Here is a 22,574-nt window from a genome sequence, read left to right as displayed (position 1 = left end):
AGGTGCCTCAAACACCTTGGCCAAGAACCTCGGGGTCTGGTTTGGGGAGGACCTCCGTTTTGAGGGGCACATTAAGAGGCTCACTGGAGGCTGCTTTGGGACCCTGAAGTCTCTCAGAAAGTTTTTTCCGCTTCTGCCGGCCTCTGCCCGCGAGTCAGTCGCGAGAGCTTTAATTCTCTCGCGCCTGGACTACGCTAACGCTCTGTTTAGTGGCTCTCCTGCTTACTTGATAGGGCGGCTCCAGGTTATTCAGAACGCTACCGCTAGATTATTGGGGAACATCTCCAAGCGGATCAGCGTTAGGAGTTACCTGGAGAGCTTGCACTGGCTACCGGTGCAGCATCGAATTACTTTCAAAATCTTGACTTTGGCCCACAAAGCCATCAATGGGCGCGGTCCCGCCTATCTGATGAAACGATTCTTGCGGTACTCTCCCAATCGAGATCTGCGTTCAGCATCTCAACACCTCATGCAGGTACCGCGTTTTCGGCGCATCCGGCTGGGAGGACACTCTGTGACAGTGAGAGCTGCGCGAGCATGGAATGCGCTCCCAGTCTCTTTGCGCAGTACTGTGGACTTCACGGCTTTTAAGAAAGCATTAAAAACCCATTTGTTCAGATTAGCTGTTTAAATTGTTATGTTACTTCAGGGCTCTGCTGCTACACTTCCCTTTTTCCTTTCTTTCGCGCCAGGATACTCCGGCAGTAATTGTGCGCGCTATAAAACAGCTTAACATAACATAACATAACATGGCAGTTCCGCATTCATGGAAGGGAGCGGAAATTGTGCTGGTTTATAAAAAAGGGAATAAGTCCCAAGCAGGCAACTACAGGCCTATTAACCTGATCGATTCCATACAAAAAATAATGGGTCGTCTGGTTCTCGGGAAAATTCAGGATTGGATGGACGAAGGGGACATCCTGAGCCCATTACAGGCTGGCTTTCGCCCGAGGACCAGTACGATTGACCAGGTCTTTAGATTCATTAGCTTATATTGGCGGACAGTTGTCCTGGAAAAAGGGGTATTATATGCAGTCTTCGTTGACCTGAGGGCGGCGTTCGACCTTGTTCCCCAGGTAAAGCTTTGGCAAGTGTTCGGGGAGCTAGAAATGGCCCCGGAACTGCTGTCCTTGGTTATCCGTCTGCACGAGGACACCTATGCTAGGGTCAGATGGGGTAAGCAGGGGGAGGTTACAGATGCCTTCCCTGTTGAGCGGGGAGTGAGACAGGGTTGCGTTATGGCGCCTACCCTGTTCTCTTCCAGGGGTATCCTCATCAAAGTCATAAGCACTGAATATTCCCGCCCATGTGCGGGACCCCGGAAACAATATAAAAATATATATGTAAAAAACACATATCTAGCTCCACATATATGTATGTACATATATTATTGTTCTCATACCAATGCAGCCCCAAAAAGAGGCTAACACAATGTAAAACCTTGTACATGTACTGCAATTATAAAGGAAACAAAAAAACACATTAAATCAAATATCCTTAGAATTTTGTGTTTTAATGAGTAAAACCACTCATAACTCCTGCATTGAAAAGCAATACCATAGTAAATGAAAGCATTTTCAACAAAAACTTGCACTGTGCCTTTAAGGCAGCCCTGAACCCAGGCTTCCCATCATGCCTCAGGGGTGACAGGTCAGTTGTTCTTTCCGGCTCCTTCTGTCAGGACCCTGGTTAACAGCTCCCACCTTTTTTTTACTTTCTGTCAGAATTACTTGGTGTTTTCTTCAATTTTTTGATCTCACTCGACGGGTTTTTACCCTAGAGAGATAGTTAAACCTTTTTTGGGCTCAAAAGAGGTTAATTTTTTGTCAAAAATGTCTAAGGCTCTTTTTGACACCTGCCCTGCCTGTGGGCATAAGAAGGCTTGGTCAGATACACATCCTGTGTGTATTCGCTGTCTACCTGATTCTCATTAGGTAACATCTTGTGTCCACTGTCAGTCCTTGTCATCCAGAACTATCAAAGACAGAGAAAGAAGCAGGATTTATGGACTTTCTGAGAGAGGTAGGTCTCCAAAGAGACTTATGAAGCGGTCGACGTCGAAAAAAGTTCCGACCTGCTCTCCTTCGGCGTCGGGATCGGCGTCGAGGTCTCCAACGACGAAGAAGCTGAAGTCTTCAGCGTCGAAAGTCAAGAAAGCTCCGCTGCCGTCTACCGGGCGATGTGCAGTGTCAAGTGCAGCGTCGAGAGAGAGATATCCGTTGAAGCAGGGCGGCTCAACGTCGAGACCTCCGTCGTCGAAGGCTCAGGTAGAGTTTTCGACGTCGAAGCCGTCGCCTAGTCATCGGCGCTCGGCGTCGCGGCAGCCTCTGTCGTCGTCTGGCTATAGACGCTCGACGTCGAGGCATCCTCCGTCGTCGCCAGGTCATCGGCGATCGGCGTCGAGGCATCCCCCGTCGTCGTCAGGTCATCGGCGGTCGAGGAAGCGATCAACCTCGAAGCATCCTCCGTCGTCGCCAGGTCATCGGCGATCGACGTTGAGGGATTCTCCGTCGATGACCCATCGGCATTCATCGTCGTCGAAGGACCATGGTAGTTCGACGTCGAAGATTCCTCCGTCGGCGTGTCACCATCGACGCTCGACGTCGAGGCATTCACAAACATCGGCAGGACACTCGCCATCGAGAGATGAGCAAAGTTCGACGTTGGAGAAGCCTGTATGGACTTCACCTCCTCGGAAGTCGACGTCGAGGCATGGAACTCCAGTGGTTCAGCCTCAGCCAGTGGCGCAGCAGTCTATAAGGTCACCTGGATCTGTTTCAGCTGCGGAGGATGACCAGGGCTCGCAAGTGAGTGACAATCACGCTGCCAAGCGGAAGAGGTCTCCAGAACAGAGGAACTCTCGCGGTCGCTCCAGGTCTGCGGCTGGCTCAGGTTCGAATTCTGGTCCGGATGTAATTATTTATCAGTCGGGCAGCGAGGAATCCAGGCATTCGCAAAGGGATGCAACGCCTCCATCACACTCTCCAGTGAAAGATTTAGCGCAAAAGTCGCCTACTGTCAGACTTTCACCGAGATGGTACTCGCCACTTCATCACTGGGCTACGGACAAGGAGACAGCGTATCGGATGCAGCAACCGCTCTCTAGGCCTAGAGAACGGTCACGCTCTCTGGTGAGGCAAAAAGAAAGATCACGCTCTCCAGTTCGCCAGAGAGAAAAATCACGCTCTCCTGCTCGCCGGAGGGAAAGATCACGCTCTCCAGTTCGCCAGAGGGAAAGATCACGCTCTCCAGTTCGCCAGAGGGAAAGATCACGCTCCCCAGTTCGCCAGAGGGAAAGCTCGCACTCCCCAGTTCGTCAGAGGGAACGATCGCGCTCCAGGGTGCGAACCAGCAGGCGTAGATCACGATCAAGAAGCACAAGGAGAGACCAAAGAACTCCTACTTCTTCTTCCTCGACCCGCTCTCACAGGAACTACTCTCCTACCCTAACAGACTCTCCTTCAACGAGGGTATCTCCAATTGATGATATCTTCACTTTTCAGGACATACTTGGTAGAGGAGCTCTTAAGCTGGGAGTTACATTAAAAGCTCCGCAGATCAAGACCTCAATAATTTTTGAAACACTGCAGCACAGATCTGCACCCAAACCTCTTCTGCCTTTGGTGCCGGGGATTATAGAGCCAGTTATGGACGTCTTTTTAACCCCAGCGACGGTCAAGGCGGCTCCGGCAAGGATTCTTAAAAAGTACAAATCTCCAGAGGACGATCCGCTATTCCTCAGAGCTCATCTTCCCCCGGACTCCGTGATTATCGCGGCGGCGAGGAAGTCCAATGCAGTCGCCTCATCCTCCACTGTTCCTCCGGATAAGGACAGTAAGATGCAAGACTCGTGGGGAAGGCGGGTCTGCAATACATCAGCGGCTTTTCTCAAGGTTGCCAATGCGGAAGCCCTATTGGGGCGTTATGACCGATCCCTGTGGGATTCTCTGCAGCGTTTTGTGGAGAAACTCCCAGCAGAGGATCGTAAGGACTTTGAGGAAATCCTCCTGGAAGGCAGTCAAGTATCCAACCAGGTGATGAGCGCCGCAGCGGATGGGGCTACCCTAGTAGCTCATGGGTATGCTCATGGGGTAACAGCAAGGAGGTCATCATGGTTGCGCCTAACGGCGTTAAAACCAGAAGCTCAAGCGCGCATATTGAACGTACCTTTTTCAGGTACTTCATTGTTAGGCACAAGTGCAGACGAAGAAATGCAGCGCATGAAGGCAGAGCTGGAAACTCTCAAGGCGGTGGGTCTTGAGAAGAAGAAGGAGTTCAAGAGGAAATTTCGCTCCTTCAACAAGGGCTCTACAAAGCAGCGGGTTCAAACCCCGAGCTGGCACAAGAGCCACGATCAGCAGGGGCAGCAAAAGTCCCAGTATAAAGGTAAGCGTAATTACAAGGGAGGAAATAATTAGCGGCAAGGCTCAAGCCAAGCAATGAGTCGTCTCTTCCCCCAGCGCCGTGCACCACTCCAGTGGGGGGAAGCCTGGCAAAACATTTGAAAGAGTGGCAAAGCATCACAAGACAGATGGGTGTTGTCTACGCTTCAGAATGAGTACTGTCTTCGTTTCAATCGTCTGCCTCCACCGGTCCCCCCGATGTCAACATCAAATAATCAGCTGCACCTACTGCAAAGAGAAGTCACCACTCTACTCGAAAAGTCAGCTATCGAGGGAGTTCCGGTTTCTCAAAGGGGAAAAGGGGTGTACTCCCGTTATTTTCTGGTCAAGAAAAAAGGACAGAAGGCAGAATACAGACCCATCCTGGACTTGCGAACACTAAATCTGCACGTCAAAAAGGAAAGATTCCGCATGTTGGCGCTTCACCAAATATATCCACATCTCAGGAAGGGAGATTGGATGTGTTCGCTGGACCTTCGAGATGCTTATTTTCATGTTCCAATACACCCCAGTCACAGAAGATTTCTTCGGTTCAGGGCGGGGACCTCCCACTATCAGTTCCAAGTCCTACCGTTTGGGTTGAAGTCGGCCCCTCAAGTGTTCACGAAGTGTTGCAGTGGTGGCAGCTGCTCTACGCCGCAGAGGGGTCTTCGTGTATCCATACTTGGACGATTGGCTGGTGAAAGGTCCTTCCCCAGTCAGCGTAAGAAATCAGTTCCAAACTTGTATACAGCTCTGCCAGAGACTAGGGCTACATGTCAACTTCGGAAAGTCAGTCATTCAGCCCACCCAGAGGATCCACTTCCTTGGAGCTCTGCTAGACTCCGAAGCAGGAAAAGTGTTTCCTTCGGAGGAGAGACAATCCTCAATCGCCCAGAAATGTCAACCGATTCTTCGCGGCAAGGCCCCGAAAGTGCGCAGGATTGCCTCCCTGCTAGGGTCGATGGTGTCTTGCATCTTCCTGGTCCCGAATGCCAGACTTCGAATGCGTCCTCTTCAGCAGGATCTGGAGGACAAGTGGGATCAGCAATCGGCTCGCTGGGACGATCACATCACCAACTCAGACGCAGCTCGAGCTTCTATTCCGTGGTGGACAAAAGCTCAGAATATGCAGGTGGGAGTCCTGTTCCACCAACCTCCCCCTGTGCAAACACTGATCACGGACGCTTCCCTTCTGGGCTGGGGAGCGCACATGGGCCCCCTGCAGGTGCAAGGTCAGTGGTCACACAAGGAAAGCACTTACCATATCAACATGCTGGAGCTGAGAGCAGTACACCTAGCTCTCAAAGCGTTCCTCCCCTCAATCCAAGAGACATCTGTGCTAGTACAGACGGACAACACCACCACGATGTACTACTTGAACAAGCAGGGGGGAGCGCGCTCCCGGACGTTGTCATTGGAAGTGCAGAGGATCTGGCATTGGCTTCTGGCTCGCGGTATATCTGTCATGGCGGTTCACCTTCCAGGAGAGGAAAACGTGAGGGCAGACGCTCTAAGCCGTCATTTCGATGACAAAGAAGACTGGGTTCTTCACGACGAAGTGGTAGAAGAACTTTTTCAATCCTGGGGTCGTCCCACCATAGACCTGTTCGCGGACGACCAAAACGCCAAATGCCGAAGCTTCGCCTCCAGGTTCCACCGGCCAGGCTCGAGAGGGAATGCTCTTTTGATCGATTGGTCAAACGAATTTGTGTACGCCTTTCCACCTCTCCCGTTGATTCCGAAGGTGGTAAGCAAGCTAACACACTCGTGCACAACAATGATTCTGATTGCTCCCGATTGGCCGAGGCAGTGGTGGTACACGGACCTGCTTCATCTGTCAGTGACTCCTCACAAGAGACTGCCATGCAGGCCGGACCTGTTGTCCAAGATGGACGGGAGGATCTTCCATCCCAACCTTCCGTCACTGAGCTTGGCAGCATGGCTCCTGAGGTCATCCAATATGGCCATCTAGGATTGCCAGAGGACTGCATGTTCATTCTGAAAGAGGCAAGGCATCCTTCCACCAGACATTCGTATGCATGCAAGTGGAAGAGATTCTATATGTGGTGTATACAGAATAGTCATGATCCGATCAAATGTCAAGAAGAAGCACCTAGCGGCCATAACGGCTTATAGGCGGTCACCTTCTCAAACCTCTTTTTTCCAGCTAGCATCTGTCAAGGACTTCCTGCAAGGGTTGAAAAAAGTATACCCTCCAGTGCGCCCTCCTTCTCCACCCTGGGAGTTGAACTTGGTGCTATCAAAGTTAATGGGTCCTCCTTTTGAACCCATTCACAAAGCTACTTTACTACATCTTTCATGGAAAGCGGCTTTTTTGGTGGCTATCACGTCAGCTCGCAGAGTGAGCGCGATTCAAGCCCTGTGTGCATCAGAACCCTATACGGTGTTCCATTTGAATAGGGTGGTGCTACAGACGCATCCATCTTTTCTGCCTAAAGTGGTGTCAGATTTTCATGTAAATCAGATCATTTCTCTGCCCACTTTTTTTCCCAACCCCTCTACTCCAGCTGAGAGGGCTCTGCATTCTTTTGACCTGAAAAGGGTTTTAAAATTCTATCTTGACAGGTCTAAAGTGATTCGTCATTCTGATCATCTTTTCGTTAACTATGGATCGATCAGGACAGGCGATGCTGCCTCAAAACGTTCCATTTCCAGATGGATCGTTTCATGTATTAAACTGGCTTACCAGCTTGCGCAAAAACCACTGGAGTGTTCTCCCAAGGCGCATTCCACCAGGGGAGGAGCTGCGACTGCGGCTTTTCTCAATAATGTGCCCATGTCTGAGATCTGTAAGGCGGCAACCTGGCGGTCCGTCCATACATTTACCAGACATTATTGTCCTGATTCTGACACGAGAGCAGATACCCAAGTAGACCAAGCCTCCTTGCGGTATCTGTTTAACAGCCAGTCTGGGCTGTGATGTTGGGTCTATCTGAAAGAAACAGGTTAGTGTTAGATTCCTTACCTTAGAATATCCCCAGGCGTCAGTCTGGATCCGGAAACTTTTGCGTAGCAGTACCCCTGCGCGTCGGTAGGCGTCGTCTGCAGGCGTCCCCTGCGGCTCCGCGTCGTCGGCATCGTGCGCCGTGATGACGTCGCTGGAGTATATAGACGCCGCCTCCGCGCGCTGACGTCAGTTCTTCTTTTTTCCGCGCCAGTTCGCGCAGATCCGAAGAGCAGTACTCCGGTCTTTTGACCAAAGTTTTTTGATTACTCTAACTCTTTAGGTGCCGGTAGGATGCCCGGTTTTAAAAATTGTGACTGGTGCGACCGCCTGATGTCGGTCACCGACCACCATCGACTCTGCCTCCGGTGCCTGGGCGCCGACCACGACGTGGAGTCCTGCGTCGACTGTCGGGCCTTGACGAGTAAGGCTAGACGGGAGCGGTCCCGCAAGCTACTCGAGCTCCGGCTGTCGGCCCCGCGTCGGGAGCGGTCCCGGTCCGGGCGGAGATCGAGGGAGCGGTCGAGAGAACGGTCGCGGAGCCGCCACGAGCGCTCCGGACGTCGTCACCATTCCTCCGGTTCCTCAGGTAAGCGACACAAGAAGTCGGGGCGTCGTCATCACACCCCCGACTCCCCCCGACGCTCGCGCGATGCGGCCGGGGGTTCGGGTGGCCCCACCCCCGCGGCTCCGCGTGGGTCGCCGACGCTGCCTGCTCCATACCCGTCGGTCCCTGGGCAAGGCGCGTCGCGCGAGGAGATAGAGGAGTTCCTCATGGCCATGAGGGCGCTGTCTCCTCCGACGGCGCCTGCGGGCCCGGTGGTCCCGTCCGGGGGCCCGAGCGGTTCGGGTGCTCCTGCCCCGACGCCGTCGGGTGCTCCGACGCCGCCGGCGGCTCCGGCCCCGGCGCCGCTGGGCCCTTCAGGGTCGACGCCGGCTGGTCCTCCGGCCTCTCCGGCGCCGATTCCATCGGGGCAACCCGTGGTGCCGCCTCCGCGCGGCGCCGTGACTCCGACGCCGGTTCCAGCCGGCGTCGGGGCTCCGGCGCCGGCTCTGGGCGGCGCCACCCCCATTCCCTCTCCGATTCCGGACGCGGAGTCGGACCGGCGTCGTCCGATGCCAAGTCCGGCGCCGATGGGGCCCATTGACCCCGAGGAGCCGGTCTACACCGTTGAATCACTATATGGTGATGATGTAGATTATGGAGAGGGTTGGGAGGGGTCTGAGGACCCTCTGTCATGCGAGTGTCAGTACGACGTGGACTGGACAGGTGACTTGGGTGATGCCAGTGGTCTGGACGAATCTCCTAACCCTGGTTTTGTCTCGCCTCCCACTGTGGCGTCGGAGGCTGGGGCTGCTTATTCTGTGGTGTTGATGAGGGCTGCCAAGGCCTTGCGCCTTGAGCTCCCCGTCGCAAAAGTGAAGCCTAACATCCTCACCGAGGTCTTCAAACCGCAGTCATGCCCACAGGAGCCTCTGCTGCCGTTCAATGAAGCCTTGACGGACGTTCTTTTGGGCACGTGGTCCAGGCCCGCTTCAGGTTCGCCTGTTGATAGGAACGTTGCCAGGCGCCACCGTCCGTGTTCGGACGACCCTAAGTTCCTGTCCACCCATCCCACCCCTGAGAGTCTGGTGATCCAGGCCTCAACTTCCCAATCCGCGTTCCCGTCGGCCCCGCCCGACCGGGAATCTAAGAGGTACGACCAGTATGGCAAAAAGGTCTTCTCGTCCCTGAGTCTGGGACTGCGGTCTTGCAACACCGCTTGCCTCTTGGGCCGCTACACCCACTCTCTGTGGGATACGGTCGCGGAGTGTCTGCCGCAATGCCCGCAGGAGGTACGGGACAAGCTCGGCCAGGCTATGGTTGAAGGCCGAGACGCGGCGAGGTATTCCATCAGGTGTGGTCTTGATACGACCGACTCGCTGGGCAGAGCGATGTCCACAACGGTGGCGATTCGTCGCCACGCCTGGCTGAGATCCGCCAATTTTTCGACGGATGTCCAAAATGCCTTGATGGACATGCCGTTCGATGGCAGTCGCCTGTTTGGTGACAACGCGCTTGAGCGCTTCAAGGACTCCAGGGTCACGGCCAAGTCCTTGGGTCTCTCGACCCAGCGCCAGCAGACGGGTTCGTTTCGCTCCTTTCGTGGCCAAGGAAGGGGCGGTCCCACGCGTGCTGCCAGCCACGCACCGCAGAACACTTCTCAACGCGGTGGCGGCCGTGGATTCCGCCGTGGAGGCGGTCGGGGACAGCGGCGAGGTCAGGCCACACCTCCCCCCGCAGCTGCCTCCAAATCCTCCTAGTCCGAGCTTTCAGGCCCATGTGACGCCAGTGGGTGGCAGGGTTCGCCATCACCACTCCCGCTGGCGCACTATCACATCGGACAGGTGGGTGCTGCAGCTCGTCCGAAGGGGCTACTCCCTCCCCTTCGAGACCACTCCTCCAGCCATGCCACCGCAGAACCACCGTGTGTCGGGGGACCACTTGACACTTCTGCAGGAGGAAGTTACGGCCCTCTTGGCCAAGGGGGCCATCGAGCGCGTTCCTGGGCCAGAAGTAGGGTGTGGTTGCTATTCCCACTACTTTCTGGTGCCCAAGAAGGACAAGGGGGGCCTGCGTCCTATCTTGGATCTACGGAACGTCAACGGCTTCCTCCGGAAGGAGAAGTTCAAGATGTTGACTTTGGCTCAGGTCTTGGCTGCTCTAGACCCGCTAGACTGGATGGTGGCGTTGGACTTGCAGGATGCGTATTTTCACATCCCCGTCCTGCCGGCCCACCGGCGTTACCTACGGTTCACGGTAGGCCACGAGCACTTTCAGTTTATCGTGCTCCCATTCGGCCTTACCAGCGCCCCACGGGTGTTCACGAAAGTGATGGCGGTGGTCGCAGCTCATCTGCGCCTGTTAGGGGTTTGTCTTCCCCTACCTCGACGACTGGTTGGTTGTCGTCCACCACCTTCAGATGACGGCAGACCTCCTGCACGATGTGCCGAAATCACACCTGTGTCCCTCTCAAAAGCTCCTTTTCATCGGAGCGGTTCTCGACTCGGCGCAGTTTCGGGTTTATCCTCCGGAACGGCGGGTCCGGGATATTCAGGCTTTGATTCCCATCTTTCAGCCGTTATCCCGGGTCTCGGTCAGGTTGGCGCTGCGGCTTCTGGGGCTGATGGCCTCCTGCATCCTTCTGGTGCATCACGCCAGGTGGCGGATGCGGGCTCTGCAGTGGGACCTGAAGTTTCAGTGGGCCCAGCATCAGGGCAACCTATCCGACCATGTCCTGATCTCGGAGGGCACTGCGAGACAGTTGCAGTGGTAGCTTACGGACCGCGATTGGGTCAGAGGCAGATCCCTCTCCCTTCCCCGACCGGAGCACGTAGTTGTGACGGACGCGTCCCTCCAGGGCTGGGGTGGCCACTTGGGAGAGGCGGAGATCAGAGGCATCTGGTCTCCGGCGGAGTCCCGGCTCCATATCAACATGTTGGAGCTGCGGGCGATTCGCCTAGCACTGAAGGCATTCCTCCCCTTTGTCAACGGGAGTGTAGTGCAGGTGTTCACGGACAACACCACCGCCATGTGGTACTGCAGCAAGCAGGGCGGAGTGGGGTCGTGGACCCTTTGTCAGGAGGCTCTGCGCCTCTGGCAATGGCTGGGACGTCAGGGCGTGACTCTGACGGTTCAACACCTGGCCGGTTCTCTGAACGCCAGGGCGGACGAACTCAGCCGTCGGTGCTCGGTGGATCACGAATGGCGTCTGAACTCGGACGTGGCGAAAGGCCTCTTTCTGCAATGGGGAGAGCCTTGGTTAGATCTATTCGCCACAGAAGAGAACGCGCAATGTCATCAGTTCTGCGCGTTGGAGTTTCCAAGACGGCACTCGCTCGGCGACGCCTTTCGGTGCGAATGGAGTTGCGGTCTGTTGTACGCCTTTCCGCCTATACCACTTCTGCCCACAGTGCTGAAGAAGATCAGGCGCGACCGGGCCCAAGTTATCCTTGTGGCTCCGGACTGGGCTCGAAGGTACTGGTATCCCGAGCTACTCAGCATGTCAGTCGGTCCCTCGATCCGCCTGCCCCTTCAGGAGGACCTTCTGTCGCAGCAGCAGGGGACGGTCCTCCACCCGAACCTGTCCAGTCTCCGCCTCCATGCTTGGAGATTGAGCGGCGACAGTTGAGGCCATTTGACTTGCCTCCTGAAGTCTGTGATGTGATTCTGGCAGCCAGGCGTCCCTCCACAAAGTCGGCATACGCCTGCCGGTGGAACAGATTTGTGGCATGGTGCACAGCAAAGGCTGTGGATCCCCTTTCTGCCCCTCTCTCCGAGGTTCTCCTCTTTCTTCTCTCTCTTGCCCAGCAGGGCTCTGCTCTGGGCACTATCAAGGGCTACCTTTCTGCCCTTTCCGCCTTCTTAAGGCTGCCTGATCAGCCATCTTTGTTCAAGTCCCCTATTGTAACGAGATTCTTGAAGGGCATCACGCACATGTATCCACCTGTTCCGTTCGTGATGCCTCAGTGGGACTTGAACCTGGTTCTGACTTTCTTGATGTGCGCTCCCTTTGAGCCGCTTCATTCCTGTCCTCTCCGTCTCCTCACTTTAAAGACGGCCTTCCTGGTTGCCATCACCTCTGCCAGGAGAGTGAGTGAGCTCCAGGCTCTTTCTGTCAAACCTCCTTTCATGTCTATTCATCCAGACAAGGTGGTTCTGAGAACTCGACCCTCTTTCCTGCCCAAAGTAGTCTCTGCTTTTCACATTGGGCAGTCCATCACCTTACCCTCCTTCTTCCCGCCTCCGCATCCTTCAAAGGATGAGGAGCGGCTCCATCGTCTGGACCCAAAACGTGCGCTTTCCTTTTATATGGATCGCACACGCCAGTTCCGGGTGGATGACCAACTGTTTGTTGGATACGTGGGTGAGAAGAAGGGACGGGCGGTACAGAAACGGACCATCTCCCGGTGGGTCGTCCTGTGCATCAAAGCGTGCTACTCTTTGGCTCGGAAGGAGCCTCCTGTCGGGCTGAGAGCCCATTCCGCTCGGGCCACGGCGGCTACTACTGCCCTGGGCCGGGGAGTCCCTTTGCAGGACATTTGCCAGGCGGCTACGTGGGCCTCGCTGCACACCTTTGCGAGGCACTACTGCCTGGACAGTCCAGTCCGGAGGGATGGCTTCTTTGGCCGTTCGGTCCTCCAGGACTTTCTGGTGTAGGATTGTATTGGTTCGCAGACCCACCACCGGGGTTGGTATTGCTGGGGTATCTATTCTAAGGTAAGGAATCTAATACTAACCTGTTTCTTTCAGATGAACAAGTTACTTACCTTCGGTAACGATATATCTGTAAGAAACAGTAGTTAGTATTAGATTCCTTACCGCCCCACCCATCCTCCCCGTTCTGCAAACTGATACCTAGGGTTAAGGACATCCCTTTCAGGGCCCTAGTTTCACATGGCACCAGTGTTGGTTCTCACATGGCTCTGCGTGTTCTGGCGCGGAAAAGCTGTGTGCAAAGAACTGACGTCAGCGCGCGGAGGCGGCGTCTATATACTCCAGCGACGTCATCACGGCGCACGACGCCGAAGACGCGGAGCCGCAGGGGACGCCTGCAGACGACGCCTACCGACGCGCAGGGGTAATGCTACGCAAAAGTTTCCGGATCCAGACTGACGCCTGGGGATATTCTAAGGTAAGGAATCTAATACTAACTACTGTTTCTTACAGATATATCGTTACCGAAGGTAAGTAACTTGTTCTTTAAGGTAGAAGATGTACTTCTCATTTACCTGCAGGTGGTTGTTGGGCTTGCTATTCTATTCAGTGCTTATGACTATTGATGAGGATCCCCTGGAAGAGAAGGATAAGTTACTTACCTGTAATCCTAGTTCTCTTCCAGGGGTATCCTCATCAAAGTCATAAGCAACCCACCCGCCTCCCCAGGTAAATGAGAGCTGTACGTTTTCATATTTATATTTAGCCCTGACATCAGGGTTATGCAAAGAACAACTGACCTAACTGTCCCCCCTGAGGCATGATGGGAAGCCTGGGTTCAGGGCTGCCTTAAAGGCACAGTGCCAGTTTTTGTTGAAAATGCTTTCATTTTCTATGTTATTGTTTTCAATGCAGCCTGAGACTAACAATGTCTTTTTATGAGCAATTTTCAGGAGTTATGAGTGGTTTTTGATTTAATGTGTTTTTTTGTTTCCTTTATAATTGCAGTACATGTACAAGGTTTTACTTTGTGTTAGCCTCTTTTTGGGGCTGCATTGGTATGAGAAAAATAATATATGTACATACATATATGTGGAGCTAGATATGTGTTTTTTACATATATATTTTTATATTGTTTCCGGGGTCCCGCACATGGGCGGGAATATTCAGTGCTTATGACTTTGATGAGGATACCCCTGGAAGAGAACTAGGATTACAGGTAAGTAACTTATCCTTCTCACTCTTCCTGAATGGGGCTGAAGACTACCTCTCCCTGGTCCCTACTGACGCCCCTGTGATGGCCGGAGAGTGCGTCCCGATCCTTGTGTTCGCGGACGACACTCTGATTATTTCAAAAACACCTAGTGGTCTCCAACGAGCATTGCTGCGCTTCACAGACTTTTGCCAGCAGCGCGGGCTCGAAATAAACACTGCAAAAACAAAATTTATGGTCCTTACCGAACCCAAATGCCCCAATGCAGCTAAACTGTTCAAGGGTAGTATACATATGAATAACTGCCCATTACAGCAGGTTGATGCCTTCACGTATTTAGGGGTCAATCTTCAGAGTGATATGTTCTGGAACAGCCAGTTAGATATGACTGTATTAACGCACAAGCAGCAGGCAGGTATCCTCCTCAAAAGATTTAAAACATCTCTTACTAAACCAGTAAAACCACTCCTTGAGATCTATGGGATGAAAGTCTTAAGCTCTGTCCTCTATTGCTCCGAACTATGGGGGTTCGCAAACGTAAAGAACTTAACATTAGTAGAAAATGAATTCCTGAGAAAATCTACTCATGTCTCCCAAAGTACCCCTCTAATTTCCCTGTTTTGGGATCTTGGTAAAAGAACAGTGCAAGATCTGGCCACCCTGCGACCTGTATTATACTGGCGCAGAATCTGGACAACAGAGGAATTATATCATTAAGCTCGGGGACTTAAAGAAATTATTGAGAAGGATCGCTTTCACAAAATTAGCTGGCTGAAATCAATTAGATCTCTGCTAGTTAAAATGGGTTTGAATAAACTGTGGGATGACCCAGCAAATGCTTTATTCCCATCTAAAAGAGATATGAAGGTGATATATTGGGAGATGGTCATCGCAGAGAAATGTGCCGAGGGGATCTCATCCCATCTCACAGAGCGATTTCTTGAGTTCAAGGCGTACCCAGCGCTGGAATTATATTGGGACGCTATTGAGAAACCCCTAGATAGCAAGCTCTGTTTTCAATTTAGGGCAGGTACTCTTCCCATAAGGTCGTTTACCGCTAGGTGGGCTGGGACAAATGAAGATAAATGCCCCAAGTGTAGGGACAAAAAAGAATCTATTAGCCATCTTCTGTTTTTTTGTCCGTTATATACAGCCCCACGGGATAAATGGATAAAACCAATATGTCGATCAATTGGCACACGAAAACAAAGATGAGGCGATAAGAATATTAAGTACTGATCCCAGCCTTCCAATTGCCACAGCAATGACAGTTTCTGAAATGGGCGTTGTAGGAAGGTTGACCCCTGACTATGGTTGCCCCCAACTTTTTGCCTGGTGTTTTGCTGGTTTTCTGACTTAGTTGACCTGGGGCCCTGCTATTCAGGACCCCAGGCCTACTGCTCTCTCTGTAAAATGGATTCCATGTACCTTAGGTACATATCTAAATTGGATACTGAGTCACCTTACCAGTCCCTGTACAGTGTACCTTAGGTACCCAGGGCATAGGTGTACCCAGGGCCTACCAGGGGCTGCAGCATGTATTATGCCACCCCTGGCTGGCCATCCAAATCTGACACAACTGGCTGCTTGACAGCTGGGGCAAGGTGGTGTAATCACCCTTTGCTTTAGATATAGTATACCTATATCTAACCCTAAAAATGGACACACAGATCTCCTATCAGTCACTCCTATGGCAGGCCTTAACAATCCTGAAGGCAGAGTGCTTGGAATCGTGTGAGATGGTGCTCTGGCATGAGCTGAGCCTGTCTGCGGCTTTCGGGATCCATCCCTTAGCCGTTTCCATGATATCGCATACCATATACTCTTAAGTGCATTATAATCCTCGCGGTTATGTGCCAACTCTGGTATCGCTTTATCAAAACATGTCGAGTAAGGTGTCATACGAATTGGAATACTAACCCCTCGCCAATTCTGGCGACGGGGTTAGCATTCCACCCTTCTAGAGGGACACGACATGCCTGTAACCTATAACCCGGTTAAAAGTCAGACAGAGCCTTAGCATCCACAAAATGGATGCTGCCACCGAGACACAAGTCTGCCCTCCTGCTGCTGGGAGTCCTCCCAGAGCAGGAGATAAGGACAAAGGGTTTCCTGCCAGGGGCGGTGCCAGCACCGTCCCAGACAGGGTTTTGTGTATTGTAGGTAGGCAGGGCTTTAGAGGAAGGTGACTGCAAGTAGCACCCCGGTGCTCACTATGCATAGGCCGGCTTGAACCAGTTCCAGGGTCACTCCAGACCCTGTGCTGGGGAAAAGCCCGCCAAGGAAGTGGGTGTAACCACCCCCCTCCTGGTCCCACCCATAGGGCAGGACTTAGTCGCGTGCCAGCCCCCTTTTCCCAGATAAAGGTAGAGACTGGCCCCCTTCCAAATCAGATCATCTTTGGAATCAAGATACCACTTTCCACGAAAGGACTTCACGATTTCTTCCTCAAGATTCTCCCTTGTGGCTAAGGAGTAGTCACCCTGCATCCGCAGGCACCATCTAAGAACACTGCGGTCTGCTGCACGTCCTTCCTCCGGAATCCGACTGCCCAGCTCGACGAGACCCGGCTTCCCTGGCACCTCTGACCTCTACCCACCTCTACAGCCCAGCTGAGAACCGTGGGTGCGACGAGACCTCGAGGGACCGGCCATCGCCAAGACTGCACGACTTCTGCACAGCAAGCCCACCGAGTAATTTCCTGGTGAGTGCTTTGGGGTCCGAGAAGCCCCCACCCTGAGCAGCTCCAGCACCGAAGAGCAGCCCCCCAGCATCTCCACGATCTGCGTGGGGCCCTTCTGCTTTTTACTGCTCACCGCGTTGTTTGGCTACTAGCCCGCTGGCTTGTGGCCTTCCTGACGACGCCCGACGACATTTCTGCTGCTGGTCTGGTTGCTCCAGACTGGCCCTTGCTCCCTTCCAGAAGAGGAGCACCCCGGACCCTCCTGGTCCACTCAAGACGCCATTTTGAGTCCACCGCGTGGGCTTGAATTAGCCAAGGCTTGTTGCCCAATCCTGGGTAACTTCGACGCCAACGACTTCATCCTTCGTGGGACAGCTCGCACCTCCATCCTGGTCGCCGACAACGCCTCCTGGTCCGGGAGACTGCAGAGCCCAGCAGCGCCCACTCACCTGACTGCGGTGACTTCGCCCGGTGCCATCCTGGTGCCCACTTAATCACTGGCTAGTGATTCAAGAACTTGGTCCCCTCTGCTTTCAGGTTTCTTCTTCCTTGATCCAGGCTTGGATCCATCGAACTTTCCTTCACTGGTCGCCTGCCAGCAACTTCTTCCTTCCAGGCTCCCGGTCCGGCAACGAGATCCCCGACGTCTTTTCAGACCTATGCAGCTGCAGCCCCCGGGCTAGGTAACTTCGGCACTCCGGTGTCCCAGCATAGCCTCACTATCCAAGGGTCAGGATCCACTGTCATTTTCTTCCTACCAGGTCGGGTTCGCCCGTGAACACTAACTTTGTGAATTCTAGCTTCCTTAGACTTTGTCCCGCATCCCGCGTGAGAGTGCACACTCTGCACCCGAGTCCCCTGGGCCTCCTAGTAGTAATCTAACGATTCCCTAGTCCAGTCCTAGCGATTCCAAAGCCTATTAGAACTGTTACTTACCTGCTAGTAATTCGCATTCCACTTTTAGCGTATATGGTTTTTCGTGCCCCTCGGGCATTTGTGTAACGTGCTAACTTAAAAGTATTTTCGTAAGAGTTTTGTTGTGTGCTTAGCACCCTGTCCTCATAAAGAGTACAGGGTTGTTGTGATTCTAATAAATACATTGTTTATTTTCATAACACTTGTGTGGTGTCCTTTCACTGGGTGTTCAAGGGGTAATGTGATGGTAAAACAGCTGGCTTAACACGCCCTCTAGAGTCTTAGCCTTAGACTGCTCGTCTCCATGCTACTAGGATAGCTGGTCTATAAGGTTGACTTACAACCAATCATCAATAAGGGTTGTTTGGACTGATATATAGTGATCACTAGAATAGTGAACACTGCACATCAGGCCAACTTCTCACAGGCGTGGGTCATGAATTGATAATAGAAAGGATAGATGTCAAACATCTAATGAGGAGGAAGTTATACTTAACTGAACTGAGAAGATTAACTTGATGATTATAGATTCTGTAAAAAAAAAATCTATCCCCTACTTTTAAGGAATATTCGACATTAGTCTTGTGAAGTTTAATCTTTTCTTAACATTTTAAATATTTATGTAAATGTCTTTTAAATGATCTTATATTGTGACAAATGTAAATGTCTTTTTCAAAGGATTTTATACTGTGACAAATGTATGTTTTGTGATGCTTTTATGACTTAATTATCGAATAAAACATTGATGTTTAGTTTCCAAGCTAAGAGCACTGTTATACTAGATCAGATAGCTAGGTATTCCATCATAAACACACCTTTTTTCCACACACTAGCATGTCCTTTATAGTATTCTCAGCCTAACATTAGAAGGGCTGGGGAGGGACCTGAAACTGTGACCTCTTTCCTACTGTAAAGAAAACAGGACATGAGGTAGCAATTGTAGTCCTACTTGACTCCTCTCTTCTCCTTTGTCTATAACATTGTCTCCTCTTTCTTCTTTTCAGCATTTTCTATGCTTTCCATCAATCACGTCCCTGTGATGCAGATTTTGGAGCATTTGACGCTGCTTTGTGCTAGTGAACTGATCCCATATGCTGAGGTCTTGACTTCTAATATGAGCCAACTGCTCAGTTCTAGTGTTCCTCGCAGAATCCTTCAAACTGTCAACAGACTGTGGATGCAGCTGAACACTGTCATGCCAAGAAGGTACTACGAATCCTAACACCGGGACATGTCCCCTGTAAGAATTGGAAAACCTTTTGTATGCCTAGAAATGACTTAGTTTACCTTTTGACATCCAGAACTGTATTTCTTTTGTGCAGTGATGGAGAACTCTTTGATCAGAGAAAAAAATGTTTACTTACAAGCTAAAAAAGAAAGAAACCTTTGATTACACAGTAAAATAGTCTTCTGATTTTTTTTGGGGGGGGGGGTGGGGGAGGCGATCTCCCTGAAACATTTAAATACCAGTGTGGATATTATAAAGCACATAGTTCAGGCCTTTGGTTAGCTTACATAGTCATTTACCACACTCTAATCTTAGAATAAAGGTAAGCCACACCTCTTCCAGTTAGAAAATATTTGTACGTGTCAAAACTTCATTGATCAGAGAACTAGCAAATAGAGAATACATGACTAGTGAATAAATTGAATCCAACATGAGGCAATAGGAAAAAAGGTTGTTGGATTTGAAGGATTTATCGCCCAATAATATATTTGTTTTGCTGGCTAATAAGAATATTTTACAGTCTTGATTATGAGCATGTTTTAGAAATCTACATAAATTCAGTATACAAGACAAGGTTATCGTAAATGATTAACAAGCCAGTGGAGCTGTAGGGTGGATGTCTGCGTATGGGCATGGAGTAGGCAATTAAACTTTGTCAAAGTAGTTTATAATTATGATGCCTTCCATCCTTTTGGGTACTCAAGATTCTTTCAGTGACGTAATAATAATTTGCATATAATTGATAGTAAAAGGTCAGGTATTAGTAGTTCCTCTCCACTGACATGACACTTATTCAGGGGTGGTTAGGGACCTAAACATGATTGTATGCCTCTAATAGCCATTGAAAAATGTACAGAGTTCTTTCTGGACCTCCATCCAAAAGAACTGAAAGTTGACCCAATTAAGTATTAAGTGGAGTGTGTTGCCTTATCTGTTTGTAATGCCAACAAGATTAGGTGAATCGAAGGCCAGTTTTGAATATTTTAGAAGGTGGCCACTTGTTCAGTGTATTGGCTCGATCTGGTTGGATCCGTTTTCAGAGCCAACATGATAGTATTTAAATATTGTCATCAGTTACTGTCTGATTTGAGGATGTTTAAGGATTTATCAACTGTGGCGGCTGCATGCCAATGTCGGGGAATAATACTGCATAGGTAATATGTATCTGGTGGAGTATGTAGTCATTGTAACTCTGTGTAGGGGCAAATTATAGCTTTATAATATGTGGATTTGGAAACTGTGTAATTTGTGGTCTTGTTGTCATGGAACAAATGAGGTTGGATGTTCCTCCTTTCATAAGTATTTACTGGATTTAGAATGACTTAATCAGAATATTGTTTGGTAAATGTTGCCTTTGTATTACTCCTTATGGGTACATATGTGAAGCTCTTTATATGGTGAATAGGTTTTCTGTAATATGTAATCTGCTGTGGATACATCTTAGTTGTTCCAAAGTAAGTAACAGTAGGGGTTTTTCATGATGTTGCTTTGCTTGCCATTTAGGTTCTGGAGTTATTTGATCTAAGCCCACCTTCTTTGCATTCAGCTTGTTGTTTGCACTCCAAATTTTTTTATTGCCCAATTAAAATGTTCTAATGTCTTTATATGCCTGTTTTGAAAAAGAAGACTGGTGTCAACGTTATTATTTAAAGGTGATAAGCTACAACGGGTATTTGGGCCACTATTTTGCCCTGCCAAATAGAAAAGGTTGGAGACCGGTTATGAGCATAGTGTTGATAGTTTGAATATTTTCTGTCTTTCTTAAAGGGCCGTTCAAGAATATTTCTCCCTGTCCGTGGTGCCTGTTAAAATATAATTTTTCCCATGTATCGATTTATTTTACTCTGTAGAGGTGTGGGGTTTGGGGAACAAAGGTTAGAATAGTATTCCTTTTGCTCACTAGTAAATTTGTATTGCCTTGCAGCATTTGTATAGTGCTTCATCCCCCTAATAAGACTGCAAAGCTCTCCAATTTTCATTGGTTCCTGGCCACCTTCTTGGAGTTGTGTGAACAGAAGGGGTTTGGATGTAGAATGACCTATGTAGGATATGCTGGTTGAGGTGCATGTGGTTCGAAGTCATGCACCACATATGATACGGCATATTTCACAGCGCATGCGTGTTAGGTATTGTGGAGAGAGTGAGAGAAAGACGCAGCTACACGTTTTTACTTGCTAAATTATACGTTTCCAATTTTACAGCCTTGTTTTGGAAGAATAGGATACAGCTCACTCTTTGTTTTCCCTAGGAGGAGGTGATCTATGTTTTATTCAGGTAGGTGTTGAAATCCAGAGTTTGGCTGGTGGCAGAGAACGCGGATCCACTAGTTAACTATTTCCTGGTAGTCATTAATTGGGATGAGCCTGGAGCCTGGGATCTCATTTGGCTGTATGAGTGAAGTTGTTGTTGGAGGAAGAGTGGGCCTGTCCTACAGATTGCTAGGAAAATGATGTTCACTTCTATGAAGATTATCCTTCTGGCTACTAGGAGACATGGGGTGGGGATCCCAGGTGTAAAACAAGAATGCATTGGTAGATTCTGCAGTATTAGTGGTGAAACCAAATAGTCCATCTGTGAATTCAAGGTAGGAGCACACTAGGGCGAAGTAACTTAAACATTTGTGGGAATCCAGTGTAGGGGAACATTCACCAGAAGGCATCTCTTTATGTAGCAGCCTTTTGTGGTTACTTAATAACTTGTGATATAAGAGAGATTTCAAAGTCCAAGAATCCTTACTTTGGCTGAATAAGCTGATGGGAACCTAGGTCAGCTGGGCAAACAGTTGATCACCTGCCTTCATTACATCATCACCCTAAGTTAGTTTTGCTATTCTACTATTAATGTAATTTTTATTTTGACTGTGGATACATTTCTGGTGATATTCTAGTGACATGTTGAGAAAACAGATGTATCACATTTACATTGTCCTTGGTAGCGAGTCTTTTTACTTAGTAATGTCTTTGCTGAGAGATTTAAGCTTGTGGCTGTGTCACCTCTTTGTTGAAGTTAAGTGTGTCAACATGGAGTAATGGAAACTGACATGGGGCAACAAAAATTAACAGGTCATATAATCACTCTTCTCTCTTTGCAAATGTTTTCTTGTTTTTTAGTTAATGTGTGATGGAGGTTGGATGCTGAGCCGTTGACTACTGTCACAAGCAAGGAATGTGATTCACTGGTTGAGCTGTAGGGTTTGTTTCCCAGTGCCACAACGTGTTGGCAGGCTGTGGGGAGAAGAGTAGAGCTACTTAGAAAACTGCCAAGTCACATTGAGTTTTCTACTTCTCAAAGTGTGTGTTCTCTTTTACAGACTTGGAATATTATTCCTTTCCATTTTTGATTTGTTTCCATCTGTTGAAATATGTGCTTCTGATGGCTGCGTTTGCAATGTTTTTACTATGTTTGATCCTACCACTACATTGGCAGGACTGAAGGTTAATTTATATTGTGTCATAGTAATACTGGCTTGCAGCACTGGAAAATATTTGTTTACCTACTTGGAGGATGATTATTGACTTACTATTTGTATGTATTCTCAGTAAAAGTCACACTGGCAGGTATCTATATGATTTCAAAATGTTTTTGTGTCTAGTACCTGCTTTTGATGACACACTTTCTCATTCTGTACAGACTTTGGGTTATGACTGTCAATGCGCTCCAGCCTTGTATGAAGTTAGTACGGCAGCACAAGTATACCCAGAATGATCTGATGATTGACCCATTAATTGTTCTACGATGTGATCCAAGAGTTCACAGGTGAGCCACACAGCTTAGCTGCTTAACCAACACAAACATGACTTCATGGGATTTCAAAATGTTTTCTCAATTAAGAGACTGAACATGCACTTTATGTACCTGTATGCCACCATTGATGACCTTCTACGCAGCCACGCCATCATTGTGATCTATTTTTAGGTCCAGCCTAGCGGCAGTGCTCATTCGCTGCTCGCTCTGCGAGGCATGCTGTAGCAGTCTGCCCATATTTGTC

General features: G+C 50.1%; 1 protein-coding gene across 3 annotated transcripts in view; it reads left to right on the top strand.

Annotated features, from left to right (window-relative positions):
• The window catches only part of INTS2 (integrator complex subunit 2), a 280,966-nt gene that overhangs the window by 175,508 nt on the left and 82,884 nt on the right, over window positions 1–22,574 (top strand). For all 3 annotated transcript variants that reach the window (XM_078679818.1, XM_078679819.1, XM_078679820.1), the window contains 2 exons: window positions 18,363–18,564; window positions 22,217–22,342. In XM_078679818.1, the coding sequence (XP_078535944.1) occupies window positions 18,363–18,564; window positions 22,217–22,342 (328 nt within the window). The remainder of the gene's footprint in view (window positions 1–18,362; window positions 18,565–22,216; window positions 22,343–22,574) is intronic.

This window comes from Lissotriton helveticus, chromosome 3_1, assembly GCF_964261635.1.
Source record: "Lissotriton helveticus chromosome 3_1, aLisHel1.1, whole genome shotgun sequence".
NCBI classification, from domain to species: domain Eukaryota; kingdom Metazoa; phylum Chordata; class Amphibia; order Caudata; family Salamandridae; genus Lissotriton; species Lissotriton helveticus.
The sequence above is the reverse complement of the archived record's forward strand: the minus strand, read 5'-3'. Positions and strand labels throughout refer to the sequence as shown.